At 55.1% G+C, this 18,589-nt stretch overlaps 1 protein-coding gene across 1 annotated transcript in view; it reads right to left on the reverse strand.

The window, feature by feature from the left end:
- Positions 1–2,737: 2,737 nt before the first annotated feature.
- The window catches only part of CASTOR2 (cytosolic arginine sensor for mTORC1 subunit 2), a 58,727-nt gene continuing 42,875 nt past the window's right edge, over positions 2,738–18,589 (reverse strand). Inside the window, exons 3-9 of the mRNA XM_017543339.2 lie at positions 10,186–10,379; positions 9,847–9,979; positions 8,874–8,997; positions 7,886–7,996; positions 6,645–6,727; positions 4,475–4,569; positions 2,738–4,366 (exon numbers count right to left, since the gene is read on the reverse strand). Of these exons, the coding sequence (XP_017398828.1) occupies positions 4,301–4,366; positions 4,475–4,569; positions 6,645–6,727; positions 7,886–7,996; positions 8,874–8,997; positions 9,847–9,979; positions 10,186–10,379 (806 nt within the window). The 3' untranslated portion in view covers positions 2,738–4,300. The remainder of the gene's footprint in view (positions 4,367–4,474; positions 4,570–6,644; positions 6,728–7,885; positions 7,997–8,873; positions 8,998–9,846; positions 9,980–10,185; positions 10,380–18,589) is intronic.

Here is an 18,589-nt window from a genome sequence, read left to right on the forward strand (position 1 = left end):
TGTCTTCTCTCCTGACCTCCAGGGCATCTTCTGTCACCTTGGAGGAGCAAGCCCCTCCAGACCAAACCTCCTCCTGCTAAAAAAAAAGTCACCGTGGCTACGCTGCTCCAGGCGGCTGCGCTGGGAGCCTCTGATTGCCCAGCTCCTTCCTTTCCCACCAGCAGCCTGGTGCCTGGGGGTGAGTATGCTGGTGGTTTAGGGTGAGGCTCTGGGCTCCCCCTGAATCTTGGGGAGGGCAGGCTACTGGAGCGAGGGCTGCAAGCCTCTCCAGCTCGAATGCATGCCCTGGGCTGAGGATGGTGGCGTGGGCAGTGCCCGGGGGGTTCTAGAGATGCCCATGGAGGAAGGAGGTGCAGAGTTGGTAATGCCCATCTTTGCTGGGTTAGGATGAGGGGCTGAGGAGAAACAGGTGTCTTAGGAACCAGGGGAGCCCCATGACGAGACAGAACTTATCAGTGGTGGGGAGGGGTGGTCGCTCTCTGTCCCTCCCCATCCTTCAGCTCCCACCGTCCTTGGAGTGCACGGACAGAGGGTTTGAGACTGTCTGGGGTTTTCTTACTGGAGAACCACACAGGGGCCAAGACACGCACTCCAGGAGCCCACCTGGCAGCCAGGGACCACCTGCTTGCTCCTAGACATTCCACATGAGGCCTGGTGTGGTGGCTCACACCTGTAATCCCAGCACTTTGGGAGGCTGAGGTAGGCAGATCACTTGAGATCACGAGTACCAGACCAGCCTGGCCAACATGGTGAAACCTGTCTCTACTAAAAATACCAAAATTAGCTGAGTGTGGTGACGGGCACCTGTAATCCCCCTTACTTGGGAGGCTGAGGCAGGAGACTTTCTTGAACCCAGGAGGTGGAGGTTGCAGTGAGCTGAGATCATGCCATTACTGCCTTCCAGCCTGGGTGACAGAAAAAGACTCCCATCTAAAGAGGAAAAATCCATATCACAGAGAGCTCCCTTCCTCCCCGGCCAGGCACCTGCCCCATCTGCCACGCCGAAACAACGGGCCCACTCCTCGGATTTCCTCCGGGGGACAGATGGCAGTCAGGCAGGGAGCCCCATGCAGCTGCGGATGGAGACGGGTCCTGCTCGCAGCCCCTCCGAGAAACACACACCCCTCCTAGTGGGGACTGGGGCTTGGAGAGACCCTCTCACCCAGCAGACCAGGAGATGGCTGGAATACAAGGGCAGACAACCCCTGCTGGGAAAAACCACACTCACATCTACCCCACCGAACAGCTGTGGAGACCAAACCAAGACTGCGCTGTATACAGAACGCCGAGAAGATCAACCAAGCTTTACGTGAGCAGGACGGGCACAGAAAAACTAAAGGGGCCCCCGGGACCGCAAAGTAGGGTCCCTGGGGGAAAGCTCCCACGGGTCTGGCTGGAACAGGCATCACCCCTGCAGAGCCAGACCCTGGCCCCAGCCCACTACTCCTGCTTTTCTGTTTCATGAGGCCAATCCCCAGGAGGAGCCCCAGGAGCAGAACCTGAGATTTCTAAGCTTGCAGGTTACCAAAACAAACACCACCCCCCCCAAAAAAAAACAACAGATAAGCCACCTGTGTAAAAACTGCCACCCACGGAGGCGGAACGCAGGCAGCGTGGGCCATCTGGCCAGCCCGGGTCTTCGGGGTGAGGCCGCCAGGTGGGGCAGGCAAGAGGGGGGCATTCCAATTAAAAGCAAGAAATTCCAAATATTCCTCCCTGGGGATCAACATCCCCCCCAAAAAAATCAAGGGCGCCCAGGACTGTGGCTGGGGAAAGTGGGGTGCAGGAGGCATGACTCACGTCACAGTGGGCTCTTGGCACCTGCCCCACGTCCCACGTCCCATGCTCTGAGTGGCTGGCTTTGATCTCTCAAGTCAGGTCTGTGGGAACCCCCCGGCTTCTGTAATAATCGTATTGCCTATATATACTTGAATTAAAAATATATGGTGACTCCAACGTGCCCGCGTGCGTGGCAGACGGCGCGGGGCGGAGGCCACCACACCCACACACGTGGGCACACACAGCGGGGGGCTGTGTCCACAGACTGCTCACACAGTATATATTAACATATATATTGCTCAAGTATATATGCTATTTACAGTATATATCTCTATCAACATAAAACACAGGTATTTATAGGTGTGTACAATAGATATGTCCTAGGAAGTCTAGCTGGGGGACACAGGACGCTGGGGTCATGGGGCCGACACACTTGCACGGCGGGAAGGAAAGGCAGAGAAGTGACATTGTCAGGGGGAAATGACAGAAAGGAAAATCAAGGCCTTGCAAGGTCAGAAAGGGGACTCAGGGCTTCTACCGCAGGCCCGCCCCACCTGGCCGCCTCCCTTTTGGGACCAGCAATGTACAAGTTTTGTTTTGAAGTTTTGTGCAAAATGAATTAACTTAAAAAAAAAAAAAAAGTGGGTTTCTAATTGATGTAGTGGGCTTCTGGGGCTCAGAGGGTCCCACTCGGCTCATAGAAGCGGGGGGCACTTTGCCAGGTTTAGAAACTATTCCTTCTCCTCTGACGTTCTCAGAAACAGCACAACTTGGCCGGGTGCTGTGGCTCGCACCTGTATTCCTAGCACTTTGGGAGGCCAAGGCGGGCGGATCGCCTGAGCAACGTGACAAAACTCTGTCTCTATTAAAAATACAAAAACTGGCCAGGCATGGTGGTACGTGTTATGTATTCCCAGCTACTCGGGAGGCTGGGGCAGGAGAATCACTTGAACCTGGGAGGTGGAGGTTGCAGAGAGCCAAGATCGTGTCACTGCACTCCAGCCTTGGTGACAGAGGCACCATCTCAGAAAAAAGAAACATCACAACTTGACTGTCAGAGCCAAAGCCACAGAGGCCCTTGGACCTTGCTCACTCAGAAAGTCACCCCAATCAATGGAAGGGACGCCACAGCTAACCCCGTGCCTCCTGGTCGTGACCACCCAGCTGGCCCGTCACCCTGCTGTCTCTTCCCCATGGCCCTAGGGTCCCCTCACCGCCTCTGGTGCTCGGCAAGAGCCACAGCTGGTTGGGAGGTCCCATGTGGGGTGACAGCAGCTCCAGCCTCTTGTAGATGTCTGCTCTCAGCTTCCCTTCAGAAGAGAGGGCCAAGGCTTGGGTGACATCTCCCGACTCTCATGCCTATCCCTGGAGCCCCAGAGGACCAGCCTAGTGACACAGAGCCTCCAGGCCCCCTCGACACAACTCAGATCGGTCTTACCTACCCCCTCAAACAGAAACTACCGCCAACAGCAGCCTGGGTGCAAACACATTAAATAAAAAACTAAAACAAGGTATGGTTTTCTCTGTTAAGGCTCAGTTAAGCTGCCTCCTGGGTCAAGTACTTAGGAATGCCACAGCCCCCGACCAAGGGGTGGGCAGGCGAGTTGGGGGCAGGAGAGGGAGGCGGGGAGTCCTATGCTGGTCTAGTCATCTGTTGGGGAGGTGGGACACCACCTAAGAAACCCCAGGCCCAAAAAGCCAGGGATATCCCTGCTGGGGGAAACTGAGGCTCTGCCTGCCCAAGGCGGGTCCAGGGAGAGCTGAGGGAACAGGAGCTACTGCTCCAGGCTGGTGGGTCTCCTGGGACCCTCCCTCCTCCCCCAAGGACTGGGTGTTTGTGGGGGAGGGTCTGGACAGGGCCCTCTTGGCAGTCTTGCTGGGAGTTGGGCCCAGGCCCTGTGAATGGCAGGCGAGGTACAGGGGGAGTTTGGGTCCTTCCCAGCTTGGGGATGCCACCTGGGTTCCCGTCTGAGCCTCACCAGCCCCGATGACCTGAGGGGGTAGTGCTGGCCTCCACTTGGAGGGGACCAGCCCTGAGCTGACGGACCAGAGACCAGCGACCACAGTACTCGCCCCCAAAACTCTCCCGGGCGTGCCAGACTCCACCCCACCCCGCCAGCCCCAGCCCTACAAGGTGACATGACAGTTGGTAAACGGCTGTCTCGTAGGAGGGACCAGCTTCCCTCCGCATCTGCCCCTGGCCGTGGGCGAGGCTGGATGAGAAGGCGGATCAGCTCACAGCCCCCTGGGCCTCCGAAAGCATTTTCTGGGGTGGGGAAGTGGGGAAGAGGCAGGGTGTTCTCTGGAGGGCTGGGGGGCTCTGGGAAGGCAGGAGGGCATGAGGAGGCCTTGGTGTGGGCCCCTGGCCTGGAGGGATTGGCAATCGAGGGAGTCTCCCGGAGAGGCCCCTTCCTCGGGGTCCCCAGGGCCGATTTTCCAGTCTGTAGAGAAATACTGCAAGATCAATCTTCGGGGTTGGGGCTGGGCCAGGCAGCAGCGGGGAGGGGCAGAAGAGACCCTCCTAGTGCTTCTCTGCTTGGCTGACCTTCAGGGCACTGATGACACCGTTGATGTTCTCTTCTGGGACCTGCTCAGGGGGCGGGGTGGGGGAGGAAGGAGACACCTGTCGGTCAGCCCAGGAACCCGCTGCCCCCCTCCGGCCCTGCCCCGGGGGAATCTGGGTTTGGACACTCACCAGTGCATGGTCAAACTTGAAAGTACTGATGTAGTAGGCTGGGATGTCTGCAGCAGCCAAGGGCTCTGAGATCTGGGCCACGATGCCACACTCATCTAGGGACAGGGGAGAACGTCCTTAGCCTCTGCGTCACCTGGCGACCCTTGCCTCTGTGGCTCTTCAGCCTCTACCCTCTGTGGGCAATGCCTACCCTGCACCCACCATGCTCCTAGAGAATTCCCATCCGCCATCCTGCTTTTATTTTTGAGACGGAGTCTCGCTCCATTGCCCAGGCCGGAGTGCACTGGTGTGATCTCACCTCACTGCAACCTCCACCTCCCGGGTTCAAGGGATCCTCGGGCCTCAGCCTCCTGAATAGCTGAAATGACAGGCGTGTACCACCACCACGCCCAGCTCATTTGTTTGTATTATTAGTAGAGAGGGGGTTTCACCTTGTTGGCCAGGCTGGTCTCGAACTCCTGACCTCAAGTGACCTACCTGCCTCAGCCTCCCAAAATGCTGGGATGACAGGCGTGACCCACTGCACCCGGCCTCCCACTCGCCATTTCTCTTGAAGGCTTAACCTGGATGTCCCCCAGCCAAGAGCCGTCTCTGGTCGCTGGCCGGCGATGCAGGCTGGCTCTGTGCTGCTGTCTGAATCTTCCAATTGTAATCTGAAGTCTTGGAGGTGGGGCCTGGTGGGAGGTGACTTGGCCGTGGGGGTGGATTGCTCATAAATGGTTTAGCACCATCCTCTTGGTACTGTTCTTGTGACAGTTAAGTTGTCATGAGATCTGGCTGTTTAAAAGTGTGACACCTTGGCTGGGTGCGGTGGCTTACACCTGTAATCCAAGCTACTCTGGAGGCCGAGGCAGGAGAATCACCTGAGCCCAGGGTGCAAAGGCTGCAGTGAGCTAAGACTGTGCCACTGCACTCTAGCCTGGGTGACAGAGCAAGATCCTGTCTCAAAAAAAAAAAAAATGCTATCCACCAAAGACACTGTCTGGACAATCGTGGAAACAGAGGCAAGACTGAGTCTTAGGGAATGACTAAAAATATTCTCCCGCGGAATCCTGCGGTTGTACAGGAAAAAGTGTTTCTTCCCAGGATGGAAAAGGAGAAGTACTTAGGGGTAACGTGGTGGGTGTCAGACTCTCTGACAATTACAGATACTTATGTGAAGACACTTCTGTCTGACGATTACACGTACTTATGTGAAGAAAATACTTTAAAAAATTGCCAACAGGTATTCTCTTTGAACTGTGGAACTAGGAGTGATGTTTTTTCTCCTTAACTTTTATCACAGCCCAATTTATTCTTTCTTTTTAAATTAAATTATTATTATTTGAGATGGAGTCTTGCTCTGTTGCCCAGGCTGGAGGGCAGTGGCACAATCTTGGCTCACTGCCGCTAGAACCTCTGCCTCCTGGGTTCAGGCGATTCTCCTGTCTCAGCCTCCCAAGTACCTGGGATTACAGGCGCAAGCCACAATGCCTGGCTAACTTTTTGCATGATTAGTAGAGATGGGGTCTCACTATATTGGCCAGGCTGGTCTCGTACTCCTGACCTCAGGTGATCCACCCACCTCGGCCTCCCAAAGTGCTGGGTTACAGGCACGAGCCACCACGCCTGGCCTCTTTATTGCTAGAGATGAGGATTTGCTCTGTCGCCCAGGTTGGAGTACAATGGCGTGATCATGGCTCACTGCAGCCTTGAACTCTTGGGCTCAAGTAATCCTCCTGCCTCAGCCTCCTGAGTAGCTGGGATTACAGACGCCTGCCACCATGCCCAGCTAATTTTAAATTTTTTTTCGTAGAGACAGGGCCTTGCTATGTTTCCTAGGCTGGTATAGAACTCCTGGGTTCAAGGGATCCTCCCACCTAGGCCTCCCAAAGTGCTAGGATAACAAACATGAGCCACTTCGTGCAGCTGTTTAATTTTCTAATAATAAGCAATGTATTCATTTTCAAGAAGGGACAAAACAAAATCACTCTGATCGAGGCCTGCTCCTCCCGTCCTCAAGAGGCCTGTGTGCACCTGTCACACGCTGGGGAGCAACCGAAACTTTGGGCTCCACAAACCTCAGTCTCATCTGTACCCCCAGCAGCGGCTGTCACCGAGGTCAATGTGTGTGAGTGGGCCCGGCAATGCCAGCTCCCCCTCCCCCCATGCAGTCCCCCCGAGGGCTCACCAAATCCCAGGGGCTGTCCTCCAATCCGCACCATCTTCCAGAGCTCTCCGGATGCGCTTGTGAACAGCAAGTTACTAGGAAACCTTCAAAGGGGGTGAGAGAAGAATCCCCGAGGCTGATGTGAACTGCGCTCCCTCCTTGGCGTGCTGGTGCATCAGCCAGAGGGAGGCAGGGGGCTGGCCGGGCGGATGGGTGGGTGGGCCAGAGCTGAGGGCCCACAAGGACCATCCCCTCTGGACAGCCTGGACCCATTCGCCCCAAAGCCTCCTTGTCTTGCGGGGAGGCAGATGGGGAGGGTGATATCAGTCTGGGGTTTGGAACAAGACCCCTGGGCCCCTTGCTAAGGCTAGTCTGGACACTTCTTCCCAGGTCCAGAGCAGAAGCTGAGGGACAAATAGCACTGGGGCCGTGGTTCAAATTCCCACCTTGCCACCCCCTCACTGTGGAACTTGGACAACCCCTGCCCCTCTTTGAGCTGAGGAGCTGGCTCACTTATGATGAAGGGCGACAGTGAGGGTTTATTAGAGACAAAGTGGTTGGGCACAGTGGCTCACGCCTGTAATCCCAGCACTTTGGGAGGCCGAGGTGGGTGAATCACCTGAGGTCAGGAGTTCAAGACCAGCCTGGCCAACATGGTAAAACTCTGTTTCTAAAAAAAAAAATAAAAAAATGAAAATACAAAAATCAGTGTGGTGGCACGAGTCTGTAGTCCCAGCTACTCAGGAGGCTGAGGCACACGAATCGCCTGAACCGCGGAGGCAGAGGCTGCAGTGAGCCGAGACTGCACCACTGCACTCCAGCCTGGGCGACACAGTGCGATCCTGTCTCAACAGAAATAAAAACGAGGGCCAGGTGTGGTGGCTCACATCTGTAATCCTCACTTTGGGAGGCCGAGGCGGGCGGATCACTTGAGGTCAGGAGTTTGAAACCAGCCTGGCAAACATAGTGAAGCCCTGTTTCTACTAAATGCGCAAAAATCAGTGGGCATGGTGGCGGGAACCTATGATCCCCACTACTCGGGAGGCTGAGGCAGGAGAACTGCATGAACCCGGAAGGCGGAGGTTGCATGAGCTGAGACTGCGTCACTACACTCAGCCTGGGTGACAGACTGAGACTGTTTCAAAAAAAAAAAAAAAAAAAAAAAAAAAAAAAAGACAAAGTGGGTGATGGGCCCATCACAGAGTCCCCCCAGACCCTGGGGCCCACCCTGGATTGAGCGTCCACCCCAGGGCCTGGCTCACCTCTGCTGCGTCTGCACGTCCATCACCAGGGAGATGTAGCCCTCAATGAGGGAGAAGGAGAAGAAGCGGATGTGGCCGCAGTCATCCCCGGCAGCCATGGGGTCCTTCACTCTGGGGGTTGGGGGGAGCTGGTAAGGATGGAGCCCTTGAGGCGCCTGCCCACCTGCCCAGGGAAACTGGGCCCTGCCCAGGCTTTGATGCCACCTGGGCAACCCTGGGCCAGGGTCCTTCTCATCTGCTCGCAATGCAATGGGGATGATTTCACCACATTCAGAGGCGGGTGCTGCGCTTTGCAGTGCTGGGGGGCTGGCTGACCCCCCCGCACAGGCTACTGGGCCCCTTCCGGGGTCTGCCCACACCTCAGGGCACAGGCTGGGGTGACCGTCAGCATGCTGGACCCTGCCCTGCCCTGCCCCACCTGGCGTTGGCCTAAGCTTTACAAAATCCACTGAGGAAGTGATGCAACGCCTGTCATTCACCAAATGAAAAAATCTGGGTTCTCCGCTCCACAACAGACTGGGCCTGTCCTTGGAGCTCTGTGGGGAGTGGAGAGTTTGTTATAGCTCCCAATGTGTCCTTGGAGCTTCACCAAACTTTGGTGTTCCCAGGGTAGGATGTCTCTCCCCTCAGACTGGAGCTTTAGGTAGAGCTGTTTCCCCCCTCGGACTAGCTCTGGGGCAGGTCCGTGTCTCCCCCCGTCAGATTAGCTCCAGGTGGGTTGGTGTCTCCCCCCTCAGACTAGCTCTGGGGCGGGTCCACGTCTCTCCCCTCAGACTAACTCTGGAGTGGGTCTGTGTCTCCCCCATCAGACTAGTTCTGGGGCAGGTCCCTGTCTCCCCACTCAGACTAGCTCCGGTGCAGGCCTGTATCTCCCCTATCAGACTAGCTCCAGGGCAAGTCTGTGTCTCCCCACCTCAGACGAGCTCCTGGCAGAGCCGTGCCTTCCCCCAGCCCACCCCGCGGCCCCACACGCCCGAGGCAGCCCTACCCACTGGAGTAGAACATCACGTCCATGAGGAGTGTGGTGACAGCAGGCAGCGTGTCGGGGTCCAGGCTGGTGACGCAGAACCTGTTGCTCGGACTGGACAGCGGGTGGATGACCGGCCTCTGGACTGCAACAGCACAGAGATGTCGGGCACTGAGGCTGGGACCGAACGCAGCAGCGTGGGTGGGTGCAGGGCCCGGGAAGAGGGCTGGGGCGGCTCAGCCGCAGGCCCAGACAGACTCAGGCACCGCTGCCTGTCCAGCCTCTGCCACCACCTACCACCGCCCTGATCCTCCAGCTCACCCGCAGGCCCCGGGCCTTTGCACATGCTGTGCTGGCTGCCTGGGATGCCCTTCCCACTGTCACCCCCTGGCTCCGCTCCCATCCATACTCCAGGCTTCAGCTCCACAGTCCCTGCCCAGGGAGGCCCGCCGTGACACGCGGCCTGCTGCAGGAGTGGCCTCTGGCCATTGCTGTCTGCGTGCACGCCCAGCACCCTTGCTAGACATGGCAGCGGGGCCTACCTAGGACCTTTGCGTCACGTTCTTTTTTTTTTTTTTGAGATGGAGTTTCGCTCTTTTTGCCCAGGCTGGAGTGCAATAGCACAATCTCAGCTCACTGCAACCTCCACCTCCGAGGTTCAAGCGATACTCCTGCCTCAGTCTCCTGAGTAGCTGAGATTACAGGCATGCACCACCATACCCGGCTAATTCTGTATTTTTAGTAGAGATGGGGTTTCTCCATGTTGGTCAGGCTGTTCTCGAACTCCCAACCTCAGGTGATCCACTTGCCTCAGCCTCCCAAAGTGCTGGGATTACAGGCATGAGCCACCACGCCGAGCCCTTTGCATCCCTCTCTGCCTGGCACTCCATTCATGCTCAGTGGGCAGAAGCCCGTGCTGACAGTGAGGCTAGTCTGTGGCTGGATCCGGTAACTTCGTGAGGTTTCCTGTGTACAAACCCCGCCCCCAGCTCACCCATCTTGGGCTTCACGAAGCCATTGGTGATGCCGAGGTTCTCGGCTGCCACGGTCTCGCCATTGACGACCCGCAGGATGGTGAACTCTGATGACAACGTGTGGGTGACAAACGGCAGGTCCCGCTCGCGTACCTGAGGGCAAGCAGTTGTGGCAGCGTGTGCCTGGTGGCCCTGGGGCATGTGGGCTTGGGGCCCCGAGCTCTCACTCTGAGACCCTGCCCCCACCCCAGAGTAGCGTGGAAGGGCAAGGCTGCAAGGGGTGGGAGACGGGAGCGAGCATGTGTGTGACCGACAGGCAGGTGTGAGTGTTCAAGGCGCGCCTGTGATGACTGGCTCACCAGGATGAAGTCTGTCTGATACGTGGACAGCATGAACACGGAGATGTTCTGGTCGGCCAGTGGGGCGATGACCGACTTTGCGATCTTGGTCACACCGATGGGCTGGGAGCTGGAGAAGCTGCCACCGCCGGACACCACGTTCAGGGCCAGCCAGGTGGCATCCGCCACACTCAGGTGCTCTGAGGAGGGCAGCTCTGCAGGGAGACACAGAAGGCAGCCCTGTGACTGACTGCTGGGGTCCCAGCTGTCCCCAGGGCAGGGCAAGGCAGGTCAGAGAGGAGGGGATGAGGCTCTGGGGCCAGCGCCACCCAAGCCTCACTTTCCAACAGGATGGGATTGTTTTTTGAGACAGAGTCTTGCTCTGTTGCCCAGGCTGGAGCGCGGTGGTGCAATCTTGGCTCACTGCAACCTCCATCTCCCGGGCTTGAGCGATAGCGGTGATTACAGGTATGCACCGTCACACACAGCTCATTTTTGTATTTTTAGTAAAGATGGTGTTTTCCCCATGTTGGCCAGGCTGGTCTCGAACTCCTGGTCTCAAGTGATCCTCTTGCCTTGGCCTCCCAAAGGGCTAGGATTACAGGTGTGAGCTACCATGTCTGGCCTTCAACAGGATGGGATTTGAATCCAAGGCTGCTTCCTGGGAGGACTGGGCAGGAAAGGCCCTCAGATGACACAGGACGTGGCAGGCAGCTCAGCAGAGCAGGAGCCACGTGGAGAAGTGGCTGATCTGTGCCGAGCCTCAGTTTCCTCAGACGTAAAACGATGGTGTCAGTAGAGGGTAATGCCCTTATTTTGAGTCCTTACAACCCTTTTGTGGGTCTGGCGCTGTCATCATGCCCACCATCTTACATGCAAGTGGCTTTCAAACTGTGTTCCCGGAGACCTCCCGGGGAGGCTCTGGGTGGAGGGGAGGCCAGGAGAAGGCAGGGTGGGGATCTGAGGTTTCTCTTTCTGCTTCATCCAGCCCTGCACACTGGGCTTCTCTGGAAGAACAGGCAGCTCCAGGGGGAGCCCTGAAGATGCTGTACCTTGGGGGGAGGGCAGTGACTGTCACCCATGCCCCTCCTGAGGGCCTGGAAGTCCCAGGGGCTGACACTGACTTTGGCAGGATGGGAGGCCAGAGCAGAAGCAACTGCTAAGCCTCCTTACCTAGCTCATGCACACCCAGAATCCAAATGTCTGAGCCATCCCTTCCACCGTGTCCTGCAGACAGAGTCCCTGAGTAGTCCTGAACGTGGGACACAGGCACACACTATGCACGTGTGTCCACAGACTCACAGCTGCAAACTCGAGACCAGGATGCAGGCGGGACTCTTCATGCATCACCGGGCACCTGCCTAAACGCACCGAGTTCCAGGCCCTGAGCGGGGAGGGGCATGGCACAGTGGAGGGACTCTGGTGCCATCCCACAAAGAGGCAGGTTTGTTTGTTTTTGTTTTTTCGAGATGGAGCCTCACTCTGTCACCCAGGCTGGAGTGCAGTGGTGTCATCTGGGCTCACTGCAGTCTCTGACTTCCAGGTTCAAGCGATTCTCCTGCCTCAGCCTCCCAAGTAGCTAGGATTACAGTTATCTACCACCATGCCTGGCTAATTTTTGTATTTTTAGCAGAGACGGGGTTTTGCCGTGTTGGCCAGGCTGGTCTTGAACTCCTGGCTTCAAGTGATCCACCTGCCTGGGCCTCCCAGAGTGCTGTGATTATAGGCGTGAGCCACCGTGCCTGGTCGAGGCAGGGTTATTTTGCTCACTGTATACTCAACAGTCCAGAAATGCTGGAAGGGGCAGTGATCTGCCTAAGATCACTCAGGAAGTAACAGAAACAGCAATCCAATACAGGTCTGACTCAAGGACCCACATGCTGTCTTGTGCACCCAGTGAAAAGTACCAAGTCCCTCAGAAAACAGGGTGCTAAAAAGAGAGGGGCTGAGGCTGGAGGCGGCGGCTCGCGCCTGTAATCCCAGTGCTTTGGGAGACCAAGGTGGGAGGATCGCTTGAGGCCAGGAATTTGAGACCAGCCTGGGTCACACAGCGAGACCCCAACTCTAAAAAAATAAAGATAAAAAATAAATGAGCCAGGCGTGGGGGCACATGCCTGTGGTCCCAGCTACGTGGCAGGTTGAGGTGGGAGGATCACTTGAGTCTGGGGTATGGAGGCAGCAGTGAGCTGTGACTGCACGCCAGCCTGGGCAACAGAGCCAGACCCTGTGTCAAAAGATAAAGATGAAAAGGGAGGGAGGGGCTCAGAGACGGGTAAGCTAAGGCAGCTGTGATGATGAAGATTCCTGGGAAAAGGCAAGCTTGGCCCGAGAGGAGGGAAATTGAGGCCCATGCCTTCCTACCTGCCCAGTTCTGGTCACCATGGTGACCACAGCCCAGGGAGCCCATTGGTCCAGGTGGCTGAGAAGGGCCAGTGGTCAGCCGATGGGCAGCTGGAGAGGCAGGCGGCTGCAGAGAAATGGGGAGGCGGCTCCCATCTTTGGCAGTGGGAGGCCTATCTCTTATCAAAGGCACAGGCTTCGGGCTCCGCGGGGCCAATCCTGGCTCTGTCCTCCCCAGCAGATGCAGCTGCTGATACAGCCTGCGAGGCGGTAAAGCTTTGGGGTGCACATGTACCTTGAGGGGGTGCTGACATAATGAAGACTCTGCCACAAGGAGTCTCTCGGCAGCTTTAGACGATTCCCAGAGTGGTCCTGGGGAGAAGCCCAGGCCTGAGGCCAGCTGCAAACGTGGGTGCGGGGGAGGAGGCGGCAGCTGCTGGCTGGAGGATTTCAGGTCAGTCAACAGCTGGCCAGCAGCAGGCAGCCTGTCTGATGGATTGGTCTGCCCACCCTGCTCACAGCGTCAGCCCTGGGCAGAACTCAGAGCTGCTGCCGCTGCCTTTTTTTTTTTTTAAGAGAGAATCTCGCTCTGTTGCCCAGGCTGGAGTGCAGTGGTGCAATCTCCACTCACTGCAACCTCTGCCTCCCGGGTTCAAGCAATTCTCATGTCTCAGCCTCCTAAGTAGCAGGGATAGGTGTGCGCCACCATGCCCAGCTAATTTTTTTGTATTTTTAGTAGAGATGGAGTTTCCCCATGTTGGCCAGGATGGTCTAGATCTCTTGATCTCTGCCCACCTCGGCCTCCCAAAGTCCTGGGATTATAGGCATGAGACACTGTGCCCGGCCTTTTTTTTTTTTTTTTTTTAACAAGAGTCAGGGTCTTGCTCTGCTGCCCAGGCTGGAGTGCAGTGGTGCAATCACAGCCCACTACAGCTCAAACTCCCAGACTCAAGCAATTTTCCCACCTCAGCCTCCTGAGTAGCTGGAACTACAGACACGCCCATCACACCTGGTTAATTTTTAATTATTATTATTTTTTTTTGGTGGAGATGGGTTCTTGAGATGTTGCCCAGGCTGGTCTTCTTGCCTTGGCCTCCCAAATGGCTGGGATGACAGGCGTGAGCCACCTCATGTGGCCACCTCTCCACCTTTCGATCAGTCACTGCCTGCTGACCATGCCTTACCAAGCGTGGCATGGACCAACTGATGTACTGCTGTTCCCAGTTCACAGACAAGGACCTGTGATGGACGAGGGCTGGTGATGTGGAGCACAGATCAGTGCTGGGCAGGTCTAAGTTTCTGCCCACTACCCAGAGGCTTCTAACACTCCTCTGAATCTGTCAGGACACCTAGCACGGCACACACGGCTCATTAAATACATAAAAGAGGCCAGGCACAGTGGCACACACCTGTAATCCCAGCACTTGGGAGGCCAAAGCAGGCGGATCACTTGAGGTCAGGAGTTCGAAACCAGCCTCGCCAACATGGGAGGGCAGGGGATGGCTTGTAAATGACACGAACCAGCAGCGTTCCTTGTTTAATGTGAACGTTAAAGAGATTCTTGGTCTGAGCACAGTGGCTCGTGTCTGTAATCCCAGCACTTTGGGAAGCTGAGGCAGGTAGATGGCTTCATTCCAGGAGTTCGAGATCAGCCTGGGCAACATGGCAAAACCCCGTCTCTACAAATGATAGAAAAATTAATCTGGTGTGGTGGCGCCTGGCTGTGGTCCCAACTACGTGGTGGGTTTTGGTCTTTACTAAAAATACAAAAGTTAGCCAGGCATGGTGGTGTGTGCCTGTAATCCCAGCTACTCAGGAGGCTGAGGCATGAGAATTGCTTGAACCCGGGAGGCGGAGGTTGCAGTGAACTGAGATTGCACCCCTGCAGTCATACATGTAAAAAATCAGAATACACGCAGGTACACCCCCACATATTGCACCCATTTGAGCCAAGACCTTTTTTTTTTTTTTGAGACAGGGTCTTGCTCTGTCACCCAGGCTGGAGGGCAGTAGCACAATCATGACTCACTGCAGCCTCAACCTCCCATGCTTAAGTGATCCTGCCACCGAAACCAACCATGTATTTGGGACCACAGCCAGGCGCCACCACACCAGATTAATTCTTCTATCATTTGTAGAGACGGGGTTTTGCCATGTTGCCCAGGCTGATCTCGAACTCCTGGGATGAAGCCATCTACCTGCCTCAGCTTCCCAAAGTGCTGGGATTACAGACACGAGCCACTGTGCTCAGACCGAGAATCTCTTAACAACGTTCACATTAAACAAGGAACTCTGCTGGTTCTTGTCATTTACAAGCCATCCCCTGCCCTCTCAGGAAAGACCCAGTGTCCACTGAACCATGACCAGCTGCTGGCTTCCAACTGTCAAGGCTGCCAGTGAACACACAGCCTGGCTCACGTTCAGTGGCTGAAGAGGCTCTCTGGTGGGAAGCAATGTTTGCAGCCTTGGAGGTTTGCAGGACTGGGTGACAGGGCACTGGCCTTCATTCCCCATGCCAGAGTCAGCGTCCTTCTTCCTGGGGTCACGCCTGTAATCCCAGCACTTTGGGAGGCCAAGGTGGGAGGACTGCTTGAGGTCAGGAGTTCGAGACACACATAGGCAACATAGTGAGACGACTCCTCTACCAAAAAGACAACTAGCCAGTGGGCCATGTGCGGTGGTTTACACCTATAATCCCAGTACTTTGGAATTTTGGAAGGTTGAGGCGGGCAAATAACTTGAGGTCAGGAGTTCGAGACCAGCCTGGCCAACATAGTGAAACCCTATCTTTACTAAAAATATAAAAATTAGCTGGGCATAGTGGTGCATGCCTGTAGTCTCAGCTAACTTGGGAGGCTGAGGCAAGAGAATTGTTTGAACCCAGGAAGCGGAGGTTGCAGTGAGCTGAGATCGTGCCACTGCACTCCAGCCTGGGCAACAACGGAGTGAGACTCTGTCTCAAAACAAAACAAAAAACAATAAAATAAATCCAAAAACTATCCAGTGAGCCAGGCGTAGTGGTTCATGCCTGCAATCCCAGAACTTTGGGAGGCTGAGGGGGGAGGATCATCTGAGATCAGGAATTCAAGATGGGCCTGGCCAACATAGTGAAAGCCCATCTTTACTAAAAATACAAAAAAATTAGCTGGGCGTGGTGGTGGGCGCCTGTAATCTCAGCTACGTGGGAGGCTGAGGCAGGAGAATTGCTTGAACCCGGGAGGTGGAGGTTGCAGTGGGCGGAGATCACACCACTGCGTTCCAGCCCGGGCAACAGAGCGAGACTGTCTAGAAAAAAGCAAGCAAACAAAAAGTAAAGTCTCCTCCAGAAGCAGAGCCTCCAAGGAGGTGAGAGGTAGGGCCTGTCCTTCACTCACACTGCAGCCCCTAGGCCCACCCGAATCTTGCCGCAGCCCCCTGAGAGCCTTCTCAGACTGTCCTGGACCACACGTGGTGGCACACCCTGTCTTCCCACATCATTTCCCAGCAGCACTGGCGGTGCCCTGAGAGCATTTCCTACTTCCTCTCCCGTCTTGGTTTTCACCACTAGCTCTGGGCAGGTTAATGTCTGCTTTCTCACTTGTAAAATGGGTCTTTTTTTGAGTCTCATTCTGTCGCCTGGTTGGAGTGCAGTGACACAATCTCAGCTTACTGCAGTCTCTGATCCCTGGTTCAAGGGATTCTCCTGCCTCAGCCTCTCAAGTACCTGGGGCTACAGGCACGCGCCACCATGCCCAGCTAATTTTTGTATTTTTAGTAGAGACGGGGCTTCATCTTGGCCAGGATGGTCTCGATCTCCTGACCTTGTGATCGGCCCGCCTCAGCCTCCCTAAGTGCTGGGATTACAGGTGTGAGCTACTGTGCCCGGCTATAAAATGGGTCCTTACTCTTTTTTTTTTTTTTTTTGAGACAGGGTCTTGCTCCGTTGCTCAGGCTGGAGTACAGGGGCGTAATCACGGTTCACTACAGCCTCAACACCCCAGGCTCAAGTGATCCTCCCACCTCAGCCTCCCAAGTAGCTCGGACTATAGGGACATACCACCATGGCTGGGTAAGTTTTTAAATTTTTTGTAGTGACGGGATCTCACTATGCTTCCCAGGCTTGTCTCGAACTCCCAAGCTCAAGCGATCCTCCCGCCTTGGCCACCTAAGAAGCAGCCGGGACTGTAGGCGTGCACCAGGGCACCTGGTTAATGTTTGTATTTTTGGTAGAGATGGGATCTTGCTGTGTTGCCCAGGCTGTTCTTCAATTCCTGCCTCAGCCTCCCAAAGTGCTGGGATTACAGTAAGCCACTGTGGCTGGTGCTGTTTAGTCTTTACTCTTCAGGTCACTAGAATGATCCGAAGTTTAGCAGGGGTGAGGAATGGGGGGTCTTATTCTGTATACCTCCCCTACCTGCAACCCCAAAGAAAGAATGCAGGAGATACTACTTAAATAAATGCACAGGTTGGGCGTGGTGGCTCAAGCCTGTAATCCCAGCACTGGGGAGGTGGAGGCTGGAGGACTGCCTGAGGCCAGGAGTTCAAAACTGGCCTGGACAACATAGCAAGACTCCATCTCTTAAAAAAAAAAAATTAGTCAGGTGTGGTGACACACTTTTGTAGTCCCAGCTATTCAGGAGGCTAAGGTAAGATGATCCTTTGAGCCTAGGAGTTCGAGGTTGCAGTGAGATATGCTGACATTCCTGCCAGCATGGGTGACACAGTGAGACCTTGTCTCAAAATGAAAAAAGAGGCCAGGCTCAGTGGCTCACAAACTTTCGGAGGCTAAGGCAAGTGGATCACCAGAGGTCAGGAGTTCGAGACCAGCCTGGCCAACATGGTGAAACCCCGTCTCTACTAAAAACACAAAAAAATTAGCTGGGCATGGTGGTGCCTGCCTGGAATCCCAGCTACTTGGGAGGCTGAGGCAGGAGAATTGCTTGAATCCGGGATGCAGAGGTTGCATGAGCCGAGATCACGCCACTGCACTCCAGCCTAGGCAACAGAGTGAGACTCTGTCTTGAAAGAAAGAAAGAAAGGAAAGAAAGGAAAGAAAGAGAAAAAACAAATGCACTCAATTTTTTTTTTTCCTTGGGCAAGAATGGATTTCCAAGCAGCCTGATTTGCTGACAAGGAAACACACACCGGAAGGGAAGCTTTGACCCCAAAGTCACAGAGGTAAGGCTGGCTGGCTGTGCCCTCTCCTCTAAGGCCTCGCTGGCCTAATTGAAACCTGCTTTCCCACTGGTCCCTTTGTTCCTCAGTGCTGTGCCTGTGGCTGGAAAGGCTCAGGGAGGGGCAGGGCCAGGCAGTATCGAAAGTCACAGGGCCATTGTGGATGGCTCTGGGAATGGCAGGTTTAAAGGACTGCAGGCAGTTCCTTCCCTGTGCCAGTGACGGTCTCAGCCAGGCCCAAGGACCTCTATCTGAACAGAGCTTACTCCCCCAGGAAGCTCCAACCTCCCTCCCCGTTCCCTCTCCTGCATACATGCCAGGGGACTCTATCCCAACTCAGTACAAATGATGACTATCCTGACCCAACAACCTTCAGTGGCCCCCCGCCAATGCCTGAAGAATAAGATCCAAAAGTTCCCTGCCTACCTCGGTCTTCCCCTTTTTCGGAGGCTGGACCTGGCCCTTGCTTCTGCACCCGTACCTTCTCATTCAACTCTCCTGACATGTTTTCTTCCTTCCCCACAAGGCCAGCAAAAATATCACCTCCTACAGGAAGTCCTCTGTGATCATGTGTGTTGGGGTTACTACTTGTTGGGGTCTGTCTTGCAGACTCTGACTTAATGATGGATGAATAAAGTATACTGACACACAGATACTATGTTTTGCTAGTTTGACTGAGTGGGCTGTTTATAGACTCTTTGCAGAGTGCTGTAAACAGCTGCGACTGCTGGCCATTACGTGCTGGCCTCGGGCTTTTATTTAGCACACAGTCAATGACAAAGGCTATGAGTCAACACTACTAGGGGTGGAAGATTAAAGGGCAGGTTTTGAGGCTTAAAACAAACACTATTAGTGGGTAATATTATTGGCTGACTTTTTTTTTGAGAGGGCTATCTGGCTTAAAGATTAGTTTTTTTTTTTTTTTTTTTTT

Source organism: Cebus imitator, unplaced genomic scaffold (assembly GCF_001604975.1).
Source record: "Cebus imitator isolate Cc_AM_T3 unplaced genomic scaffold, Cebus_imitator-1.0 Scaffold153, whole genome shotgun sequence".
In the NCBI taxonomy this organism is placed as follows: domain Eukaryota; kingdom Metazoa; phylum Chordata; class Mammalia; order Primates; family Cebidae; genus Cebus; species Cebus imitator.